The 12,587-nt window shown below is 49.9% G+C and overlaps 1 protein-coding gene across 5 annotated transcripts in view; it reads right to left on the reverse strand.

Annotated features, from left to right (window-relative positions):
• LOC135258691 (solute carrier family 12 member 6-like) overlaps positions 1 to 12,587 on the reverse strand; it is a 26,495-nt gene continuing 13,908 nt past the window's right edge. For 4 of the 5 annotated variants that reach the window (XM_064342174.1, XM_064342170.1, XM_064342172.1 and 1 more), the window contains exons 11-26: positions 12,433 to 12,531; positions 12,061 to 12,118; positions 11,703 to 11,877; positions 11,069 to 11,187; positions 10,210 to 10,308; positions 9,662 to 9,781; positions 8,016 to 8,120; positions 6,221 to 6,389; positions 5,415 to 5,610; positions 4,358 to 4,527; positions 3,866 to 3,997; positions 3,609 to 3,716; positions 3,406 to 3,429; positions 1,909 to 2,126; positions 1,346 to 1,479; positions 1 to 611 (exon numbers count right to left, since the gene is read on the reverse strand). In XM_064342174.1, the coding sequence (XP_064198244.1) occupies positions 520 to 611; positions 1,346 to 1,479; positions 1,909 to 2,126; positions 3,406 to 3,429; positions 3,609 to 3,716; positions 3,866 to 3,997; positions 4,358 to 4,527; positions 5,415 to 5,610; positions 6,221 to 6,389; positions 8,016 to 8,120; positions 9,662 to 9,781; positions 10,210 to 10,308; positions 11,069 to 11,187; positions 11,703 to 11,877; positions 12,061 to 12,118; positions 12,433 to 12,531 (2,018 nt within the window). In that variant the 3' untranslated portion in view covers positions 1 to 519. The remainder of the gene's footprint in view (positions 612 to 1,345; positions 1,480 to 1,908; positions 2,127 to 3,405; positions 3,430 to 3,608; positions 3,717 to 3,865; positions 3,998 to 4,357; positions 4,528 to 5,414; positions 5,611 to 6,220; positions 6,390 to 8,015; positions 8,121 to 9,661; positions 9,782 to 10,209; positions 10,309 to 11,068; positions 11,188 to 11,702; positions 11,878 to 12,060; positions 12,119 to 12,432; positions 12,532 to 12,587) is intronic. The other variant, XM_064342175.1, reaches the window with a different exon arrangement.

The following is a 12,587-nucleotide window of genomic DNA, read 5'->3' on the forward strand; positions in this document are numbered from 1 at the left end:
GCACGCACACACACACACACAGCATGCATGCACGCACACACACACACACACATACACACAAGCAACACACACAGCATGCATGCACGCACACACACACACACATACACACAAGCAACACGCACAGCATGCACGCACGCGCACACACACACACACGCTCACACATGCAGATAGAGTCATACACGCACACACACACACACACAATGACACTGACTTGTGGGCGCACATACACATGCGATATGCAGTTATGCAAACATGCACATGTAAGAGGAACACTGCAGTGATAGCTGTCGATACTGAGGAGATGCCCCAAATGGAATGTGTCTTACAAAGCGGGAGTGGGGGTGGGCGTGGGTGGGGGGACACGGTGAAGGGGGTTCCAGTGTAGGTCAAATCTTTAGGGTTATGTGCACATTCTGTGAACAGAGTTCACCAGATCGGTCGTTCATCAGAGTCCAGTTCTACAGCAGAGCCGCCGGATCCCCTCCTTCCGTCTCCACTGGCCACTCCACTTCCTCTCCATCATGAGTAGATGGTGATGACCTCACTTCCCCCGCCCCTGACCAATAGGACGCGCTCTAATCCCTCGGTCAGTACCTCTAAAAACTCCATATCTGCTGGAGAGTCAAGATCAGCAACACTTCCCATTCACTCCCACACCATGTGACCCACAGCAGACAATCAGCCAATTGTTCATAGAGAAAAAAAATAACTGTGATTTCCGCACACTGGCGTATGCTGCAGCTGAGATGATGAAATCCTACATTTATGGGGCAGCAAGTGTAGCACAGCCGTTAGGGTCAGGGTCAGGGTCAGGGTTAGGGTCTGGGTTAGGGTCAGGGTCAGGGGCAGGGTCAGGGTTATGGATACGGTTAGGGTTAGGATCAGGGTCAGGGTCTGGGTTAGGTTCAGGTTCAGGGTCAAGGTCAGGGTTAGGGTCTGGGTTAGGGTCAGGGTCTGGGTTAGGGTCAGGGCTGTGGGCTTATAAGTCAGAAGCTGTAGGTTAAATTCCCTGGTGGGGCACTGAGGCTGTATCCTTTAAGCAGAGTACATGAGCAGAGATTCATCAGTAAAACACTGGAAAATATGAACACCTGTCATTGGACTGTGGTGCTCTGACCTTCCCCTAAATGCCAGAATGTAATGTATATATGACACCATTAAGGGACAGTCTGGCAGCTACAATCCATAAAAATAAGCAAAACAAATGGATCCCCCTATGAGGTAAACCGTGTGTTTTATAGTGCTGTGTATGTCCAATAAGACGTTGTGAGAATGTAGAGGGAACGTTGTAGGAATGTAGAGGGAACGTTGTGGGAATGTAGAGGGAACACCGGATGAAGGATACAGTTCTCGTCTCCCTCCTGGTTCCTGGGGGGCCCTGGCATGTTGAGCAGCACCAACCGAGCATCATGGGACTTGTTGACGATGACCTCGTTCAGCTTTACAGCTGTGTGCATGCGACGCACGTTGGAGTGATCCCTGCACAACAGCAAAATTAGCCACAAACGGCAATCAGGAACTACTGAACAACAGCAGTTAGCCAAACATGCTAATCGGGATCCATGTCTAGAGAGCACCAGTTAACATAGCAGTGGCAATAGTGAGACAGCAGAGAGACAGCTGGGAGAAAGCAGAGAGACAGCAGTGCGACAGCAGGGAGATAGCAGTGAGACGGCAGGGAGACAGCAGAGAGACAGCAGAGAGACAGCAGTGAGACAGCAGTGAGACAGCAGGTGAGACAGCTGGGAGACAGCAGGGAGACAGCAGAGAGACAGCAGGTGAGACAGCAGTGAGACAGCAGGTGAGACAGCTGGGAGACAGCAGGGAGAAAGCAGAGAGACAGCAGCGACACAGCAGTGAGACAGCAGGGAGACAGCAGGGAGACAGAGGTGAGACAGGAGGACTCACGGTCTCATGCTCAGCATGTCTCTGAAGCCCTCGGGCGTGCTGCAGCCGGACTGCGCTCGGACTTGCTGTAAGCGCTCTTTAGTCCACGTCATGTGGACGCGGCGATGCTCAGTTGTAGCTCCGCCCACACTGCGATCCCCAACATCTGTTTCATCGTCATCGTCCGAGCCGATGCTGGTCAGACGCAGCATGGAGTTCCTGTCCTTCACCAGCTGGGCCTGTGGTACAGAGACTCCGCCCATCACCACCCCCCATCAGAGACAACGCCCATCACCATCGCCGGTCACCACCTTCATCAGAGACTCCCCCATCACCATCCCCATCAGACGCCACCCATTGCTAACCCCCACAATTATAATAGTAGAGCACTGATACTGCACTGCCTCAGTAGAGCACTGACACTTCACTGCCTCAGTAGAGCACTGATACTTCACTGCCTCAGTAGAGCACTGATACCGCACTGTCTCAGTAGAGCACTGATACTGCACTGTCTCAGTAGAGCACTGATACTGCACTGCCTCAGTAAAGCACTGATACTGCACTGTCTCAGTAGAGCACTGACACTTCACTGCCTCAGTAGAGCACTGACACTTCACTGCCTCAGTAGAGCACTGATACCGCACTGTCTCAGTAGAGCACTGATACTGCACTGCCTCAGTAGAGCACTGATACTGCACTGCCTCAGTAGGACACTGATACTGCACTGCCTCAGTAGAGCACTGATACTGCACTGCCTCAGTAGAGCACTGATACTGCACTGTCTCAGTACAGCACTGATACTGCACTGTCTCAGTAGGACACTGATAATGCACTGTCTCAGTAGGACACTGATACTGCACTGCCTCAGTAGAGCACTGATACTGCACTGTCTCAGTAGAGCACTGATACTGCACTGCCTCAGTAGAGCACTGATACTGCACTGTCTCAGTAGAGCACTGATACTGCACTGTCTCAGTAGAGCACTGATACTGCACTGTCTCAGTACAGCACTGATACTGCACTGTCTCAGTAGAGCACTGATACTGCACTGTCTCAGTAGAGCACTGATACTGCACTGTCTCAGTAGAGCACTGATACTGCACTGTCTCAGTAGAGCACTGATACTGCACTGCCTCAGTAGAGCACTGATACTGCACTGCCTCAGTAGAGCACTGATACTGCACTGCTTCAGTAGAGCACTGATACTGCACTTATAGAGCACTTATAACAGGCCAAGTCCACCTATGGAAAAAAAACTGTTAGTCTCAAGGTTTTCCCTCTGCTATGAAAATAATTTACTAATGATCTATTATCTACTGTCTACTATTATCTACTGTCTACTATTAACTACTGTCTGCTATCCACTGTCTAGCCAGCAGCCCAGTCCTAGTGCTCTGCCCTGCTCCTAACAGACCAGGTGAAGCTCTACCTGTAAGGGTGGGGTAACAATGGGGGGCGCAAGCACTAACTCTACACCTGAACTTTAGCAGAACCCAACGAGGCTGGAGATCCACTTACATCATCAAAGCTCCACCGCACGCGCTGCACACAACATCCAGCAGAGGGAGACAAAGTCAACATGCAGCACAACTGCATTGAGAGTGCACACACACTCACACACATACACACACACACTCACACACATATACACATACACATACACACACATACATACACACACGCACATGCATACACACACACCCGCACACATACACACTCACCTCTCTGTCTCGGTCAGATTTGGAGAGACGCATCTGTCTCAGCATCTGTGATCTCTGCTCCATCATCAGGGTTCTCTCATAGGTGTATGCACTGATGTCACTGTTGTGCTGAAAGAAGGAGCCAATCAGGGACACTGCAACCTGTCCATTCAGCCTATTAGAGCAACCTGAAACTTCTCCACTAATAAGACCCAGCGTTACACCAATTTATTCACCCAGTAACCATACTGTCAGTATTCCACTCAGCCAGAGTTTACCATCTCCACCACCTCCACCTCCGCCTCGATGCGCAGGTGATATAGGAAGGTGGCCAGATCCTTCTTCATCTGGATGGAGTTATCCTCCATCTGCGCTACCGTGAAGATCCGCATCCCACACTTCCTCCACACCTGAGACAAACACACACCGTAGTTACACACACACACACACACACACCGTAGTTACACACACACACACACACACACACACTCACATACACCGTAGTTAAACACACACACGCACTCACTCTCTCACACACACACACACACACCGTAGATACACACACACACGCACACACACACACACCGTAGTTACACACATATACCTTCACACACACACACACACACGCATACACGCACTCACACACACACACTCACTCACACACACACACATACTCACACACACAGTCACACACACACACACACAGTCACACACTCACACACACACACACACACACACACACACAGTCACACACACACACACACTCTGACCTTATGCTGTCGTAGCAGGAATGGCAGTAGCATTAGCATGCCCCCGTCATGGACGATCCACCAGACATCGATGTAGCCTTCAGTGAAGGGCTCACTGTTGCCCGGAAACAGAGAGGTGTTCTTCGGAACCAGCAGAGCCAGGTGTGCTGCTGTCGTCACCCGTACTGTGTCTGATAGAGGAGACGCTGTTACGACCACTCACACTACAGCCATACACACACTACACCCTTACACACTCTCACCCTACACCCTTACACTCCCAACCTACACCCTTACACACTCACACTACAGCCATACACACACTACACCCTTACACACTCTCACCCTACACCCTTTCACTCCCAACCTACACCCTTACACACTCACCCTATACCCTTTCACTCCCAACCTACACCCTTACACACTCACCCTACACCCTTTCACTCCCAACCTACACCCTTACACACTCACCCTACACCCTTTCACTCCCAACCTACACCCTTACACGCTCACCCTACACCCTTTCACACTCACCCTACACCCTTTCACTCCCAACCTACATCCTTACACACTCACACTACACCCTTTCACTCCCAACCTACACCATACACACTCACCCTACACCCATACACTCCCAACCTGCATACTTACACTCACCCTACACCCTTTCACTCCCAACATACACCCTTACACACTCACCCTACACCCCTTCACTCCCAACCTACACCCTTACACACTCACTCTACACCCTTACACACACTACACCCTTACACACTCACCCTACACCCTTTCACTCCCAACCTGCACCCTTACACTCCCAACCTACACCCTTACACACTCACCCTACACCCTTACACTCCCAACCTACACCCTTACACACTCACCCTACACCCTTTCACTCCCAACCTACACCCTTACACACTCACCCTACACCCTTTCACTCCCAACCTACACCCTTACACACTCACTCTACACCCGAACACTCCCAACCTACACCCTTACACACTCACCCTACACCCTTACACACTCACCCTACACCCTTACACACACTACACCCCCCCCCGTACCCCCCCCTCACTGATGAAGGTTTTCCAGGAGTGTGGGTCCTCGCTCTGGCGCCAGGTGTGGGGCCAGCCCATCAGCACCGTGTTGTGGCGCATGCCGCCCAGGCCACTGGACTGGATCATGTGACTGATCCCCTCGCGGGCCTTCAGAGCCACAATGCACTGGCAGAAGCCCTTCACCCGCTCCTGCTCCATCAGCTGCCTCAGAGTCTGCAGACACAAGGACCACATCAGCCCCCTCACTGCCCCAGCCAGACCCTCACTGCCCCAACCAGACCCTTACTGCCCCACCCAGACCCTAACTGCTCCACCCAGACACTTACTGCCCTAACCAGACCCTTACTGCCCCAGCCAGACCCTTACTGCCCCAACCAGGCCCTTACTGCCCCAGTCAAACCCTTACTGCCCCAGTCAGAACCTTACTTCCCCAGTCAGACTCTTACTGCCCCAGTCAGACCCTTACTACACCACTCAGAGAGACAGGGAGGAGCATACCACCCAAAACACTTGCAAGATCAGTATTATGGGTATTACAGTCCTGACAGTTATAGTTCGAATTTACTTTTGAGTGAAATGATCACTACTCAATTGCTCTTAAAATAATATGTATTTTACTATACGCTTTAGCTGAACTTATTGCCAGTGATATATATAAGGAATGCTTTGACAATACTTATGTGTGGTCATGCTAGTCAAGAGAGAGGGAGAGAAAAGGAGGGGGAGGGAGTGAGAGAAAAGAGAGATAAAGAGACAGAAGGAAAGGGAGAGGAAGGAGAGAGAGGAAGAAGAGGGGGAAAGAGGAGGAGAGAGGGAAAGAGACCTGCTCTGCGGCCAGGGCTTCTCCGTAGCTGGTGAGGAAGTTGCCGGTGATGACGGTCCCCACGAGGGTCAGGCCCTTCCCCGCCTTCAGCTGAGAGGCGAAGGTGAGGAGGCGGGGAGACTTCACATGGGCGTCCTCATCCAGCTTCAACAGCACCAACAACTGGGGCCTGAGGGGGGAGCGCACTCACAGTGGAGGCTATACCACCAATCACAGTAGAGCCTATACCACTACTCACACTACAGCCTATACCATCACTCACAGTAGAGCCTATACCATCACTCACGCTACAGCCTATACCATCACTCACAGTAGAGCCTATACCATCACTCACAGTGGAGCCTATACCCTTACTCACAGTAAGCCTATACCACCAATCACAGTAAGCCTATACCATCACTCACAATACTGCCTATACCACCACTCACACTACAGCCTATACCACCAATCACAGTAAGCCTATACCATCACTCACACTACAGCCTATACCACCACTCACAGTAAGCCTATACCATAACTCATTAAGCCTATACCATCACTCACACTCCATCCTATACCACCACTCACACTTTAGCCTATACCATCACTCACAGTAAGCCTATACCTTTACTCACAATACTGCCTATACCATCACTCATTAAGCCTATACCATCACTCACACTATAGCCTATACCATAACTCACAGTAGAGCCTATACGATTACTCACAGTGGAGCCTATACCCTTACTCACACTATAGCCTATACCACCAATCACAGTAAGCCTATACCATCACTCACAATACTGCCTATACCACCACTCACACTACAGCCTATACCACCAATCACAGTAAGCCTATACCATCACTCACACTACAGCCTATACCACCAATCACAGTACGCCTATACCATTACTCACACTACAGCCTATACCACCAATCACAGTACGCCTATACCATCACTCACACTACGGCCTATACCATCACTCACAGTACAGCCTATGCCATCACTCACAGTACAGACTATACCATCACTCACACTACCGCCAACACAATCACTCACAGCAGAGCCTATACCATCACTCACACTACAGCCTATACCATCACTCACAGTAGAGCCTATACCATCACTCACAGTACAGCCTATACCATCACTCACAGTACAGCCTATACCATTACTCACAGTATAACCTATACCATCACTCACAGTACAGCCTATACCATCGCTCACACTACAACCTATATAACCACAGCCTATACCATCACTCATAGTGTGTGAGTGTAAGTGTGTGTGAGACTGTGTGTGTGTTTGAGTGTGTGTGTGAGTGTAAGTGTGTGTGTGTGTATGTGAGTGAATGTATGTACGTGTGTGTGTGTGAGTGTGCGAGTGTATGTGTGTGTGTGTGTGTGTGTGTGTGAGTGTATGTGTGTGAGTGTATGTGTGTGTGTGTGTGAGTGTGTGTGTGAGTGTGTATGTGTGTGAGTGTGTGTGTGTGAGTGTATGTGTGTGAGTGTGTGTGTGTGTGAGTGCGTGTGAGTGTGTGTGTATGTGTGTGAGTGTGTGTATGTGTGTGTGTGTGAGTGCGTGTGTGAGTGTGTGTGTGAGTGTGTGTGAGTGTGTGTGAGTGTATGTATGTGTGTGAGTGTGTGTGTTTGTGTGTGTGAGTGTATGTATGTGTGTGAGTGTGTGTGAGTGTGTGTGTGTGTGTGTGAGTGTGTGTGTGTGAGTGTGTGTGAGTGTGTGTGAGTGTATGTATGTGTGTGAGTGTGTGTGTGTTTGTGTGTGTGTGAGTGTGTGTGTGTGTGTGAGTATCAATACCTCCAGTTCTTGGTGTGCAGGGGCCCCTCCTCCAGCCTCAGTAATGCATAACGAGCAGCGCTGAGAGACAAACCTCTGATCCCGTCACCCCACTCCTTCTCTGCACTGAAATATACACACACTACAGTCACACACTGCACACACACACACTACAGTCACACACTACACAACACTACAGTCACACACTGCACACACACATACGTCACACACTGACAACACACTACATCACACTGACACACATTACGTCACACATCACACACACACTAGTCACACTGCACAACACACTACAGTCACACACTGCAACACACACACCATCACACACTGTAACTGCACACACATAAGTCCACACTGACACACACTACAGCACACATGCCACACACCTACAGTCACACACTGCCACCACACTACAGTCACACACTGCACAACATACAGTCACAACTGCACACCACACTACAGTCACACACTGCACCACCATACAGTCACACACTGCACACACACAGTCCATGCCCAACCACAGTCCACACACTGACACACACATACATCACACACAGTCACACACACACACACATACCATCACACACACACACTTACAGTCACACATGCACACACCACAACATCACACACTGACACACACTGCACACACACAGTACACACACACTGCACACACACTCACACACACTACACACACACACGTCCACACACGCATCGAACACACACACTACAGTCACACACTGCACACACACACTACAGTCACACACTGCACACACACACACTACAGTCACACACTGCACACACACACTACAGTCACACACTGCACACACACACTACAGTCACACACTGCACACACACACTACAGTCACACACTGCACACACACACTACAGTCACACACTGCACACACACACTACAGTCACACACTGCATACACACACTAGTCACACACTGCACGCACACACACACTACAGTCACACACTACAGTCACACACTGCATACACACACTACAGTCACACACTGCACACACACACTAGTCACACATTGCACAGACACACTGCAGTCATACACTGGACATACACACTACAGTCACACACTGCACACACACACTACAGTCACACACACACTAGTCACACACTGCATACACACACTACAGTCACACATTGCACGCACATACTACAGTCACACACACACTAGTCACGCACTACAGTCACACACACACTAGTCACACACTGCACACAAACACGAGTCTCACACTAGTCTCACACTAAATACAGCCACACAATATACCCACACAATGTACTCACACAGTACAGTCACACACTACAGTCACACACACTGCATATACCCACTGCGCTTGCAGACTATACTCACACACTACAGTCACACACACTGCATATACCCACTGCACTTACAGACTATACTCACACACTACAGTCACACACTACAGCCACAAACTAGGTACACACTAGTCTCACACACTACAGCCACACGAGCCACACACACACTTCATTCACACACTACAATCACACACACGCTACAGCCACACACACTAGCCATACACATCACAGAATCACAAACACAACAGTAGCACACTGTAATCACACACATGCATTAGTCACACACAAACAGGACAAACAGTCCCCATGCCAACCCACCCGTGATACTCAATGTACTTGTAGATCATCCCAGCAATCACCATGGCAACAATAGCATAGTACCATGAGGATATGAACATCAGGGCCAGGCAGATTATCATACCCAAAAACGACAGAGTCCTGGAGAGACAATTAACCAATCACATCAATTCAACCATCCATCAATCATTAATCAAGCAGGACAGTGGGATGAATAAAACTTCACAGGAGCAATGAGAGTGAGTGTGCAATATGAGCCTGAGACATGATCAAACCAAAAGCATGATCACTAACCTCCCTTAAGTCAGATTTCAGCCTATTAAGGACATTCAACTCATCATTCTGCAATGTGTGTGTGTGTGTATGTATCAGTGTGTGTGTGTGTGCACGTGTGTGTGTATGAGCGTGTGTGTGTGTGTATGAGCATTCGTGTGTGTGCCTGTGTGTATGAGCGTGTATGTGTGTGTGTGTGTGTGTGTGTGTGTATGAGTGTGTGTGTGTGTGTGCGTGCATGTGTGTGTGTGTGTATGAGCGCGCGTGTGTGTGTGTGTGCGTAAGAGAGATAATACCAGTGGTAGTAGGAGAAACGAGGTCTCCAGTTGGGAGTTCTCAGGAGTGTCTGGAGAGCGCAAGCCAGATTCACAAACAAGTAGCACATGAGAAAAAACCTGCAGAGAGAGAGAGGGACAGAGAGTGTGTGTGTGTGAGAGAGAGAGAGAGAGAGAGAGAGAGGGAAAGTGTGAGAGAGTGTGTGTGAGAGAGAGAGAGAGAATGTGTGAGAGAGTGTGTGAGAGAAAGAAAGGGTGAGAGAGAGAGAGTGTGAGAGAGTGTGTGAGGAGAAAGAGAGTGTGTGAGAGACTACCACACAATACAAACTCTAAAACACAAACACACCACCATGGAAAAACTAAAACCCAATCAGACCCTTACACCCTTAGAGACACAAATAAAAACTAAAAGAAATACATACACAAATTCAGTAAAATGCACACATTAATAATCACAAAAAGAACACAATAATATCCAGAAATTCATACATTTTTATATCCAATGTATACACACACACACACACACGCTCAAACACACACACATGCTCACACGCGCACACACACACACTCACATACACACACACTAACACACACACGCACACACACACGCTCATAGACACACTCTCTCTCACACACACACACGCTCACACATGCTCACAGACACACTCTCTCTCACACACACACACACACACACACGATCACACACACACACACACGCTCACACACACACTCACAGACACACACTCTCTCTCACACACACACATGCTCACAGACACACACTCTCTCTCACACACACACACACACATGCTCACAGACACACACTCTCTCTCACACACACACACACACACTCTCTCTCTCTCTCTCTCTCTCTCTCTCTCACATAGAGAGGATGGGAGCCACCAGGTCCAGCGAGGCGATGAGGATGCCCAGTTCTGCGATCAGAGCGGTCAGCAGCAGTGCCCAGGTGGGCTCACCGTTAGCCTTCCCTTCACCGAACACCTGCAGCAGACAACACACCTGTATGCACCTGTACAATACAACACACCTGTATGCACCTGTACAATACACACCTGTACGATACAACACACCTGTATGCACTTGTACAATACAACACACCTGTATGATACAACACACCTGTATGCACCTGTACAATACAACACACCTGTATGCACCTATACAATACAACACACCTGTATGCACCTGTACAATACAACACACCTGTATGCACCTGTACAATACACACCTGTACAATACAACACACCTGTATGCACCTATACAATACAACACACCTGTATGCACCTGTACAATACAACACACCTGTATGCACCTGTACAATACAACACACCTGTATACACCTGTACAATACAATGAGGAGAGAATGAGGACAGAGGGACAAAGGGATGGATAGAGGGATGGGCAGATTGAGGATAGAGGGATGGACAGATTGAGGATAGAGGGACAGAGGGATGGATGGAGGGAGAGAGGGATGGAGACCGTAGAGAGGAGAGCCCCACCCTCAGGAAGGGTACGATGTTGTCCTTGGCGATGGCCTGAAGCAGACGAGGAGCGCCCGTCAGAGACTGGAGCCCCGCCCCACAGGTGGAGAAGAAGGAGCCAATCACAATCACCCAGGGGGAGGGCCAGGACAGCGCGCCCACCACCAGGTTCCCCCGCAGTGAGTCTCCAAACCTGCGGGGGCGCCAGAGAGCCCACTGTAACAAACACTGCAGCACACTCAGGTACACCCACACACACACACACACACACTCTCACACACACATACACACACACACTCTCACATACACGCACTCTCACACACACACTCTTACACACTCACACACACACACGCGCACACACACACACAGTACTCACTTGTCTCTCAGGACCACGCCCTCGATGCAGGCTCCAAACAGCACCACACTGCAGAGGTCTAACTCTGGAGCTCAAGAAAACCAGTACAACACAGTGACAACGTCCACATAACATTCTGAGAACACTCACCATCTACAGCACTATCAGAGAGAGACTGAGAGAACACGAGAGGGGGGAGGGAGGGAGAGAGAGAAAGAGGGGGAGGGGGAGAGGGGGGGAGAGAGAAAGAGGAGGGAGGGAGAGAGAGGGGGAGAGAAAGAGGAGGGAGGGAGAGAGAAAGAGGGGGGAGGGAGGGAGGGAGAGAGAGGAGGGAGACAGAGAGGGGGGGGGAAGAGAGAGGGAGAGAGAGAGAGAGGTGCTACAGAAGGATACAGACGAGTGAAGTGGTGAGGATGGCCAGAATGGTGCCGATGGGGATGGAGCGCTGAGCGTCTTTCAGATCCCCTGAGCGGTTAGAACCCGCCATGATACCTGAGAGAGAGAGAGAGAGAGAGAGAGAGAGAGAGAGTGAGAGAGAGAGAGAGAGA

The sequence above is a fragment of the Anguilla rostrata genome, chromosome 7, assembly GCF_018555375.3.
Source record: "Anguilla rostrata isolate EN2019 chromosome 7, ASM1855537v3, whole genome shotgun sequence".
In the NCBI taxonomy this organism is placed as follows: domain Eukaryota; kingdom Metazoa; phylum Chordata; class Actinopteri; order Anguilliformes; family Anguillidae; genus Anguilla; species Anguilla rostrata.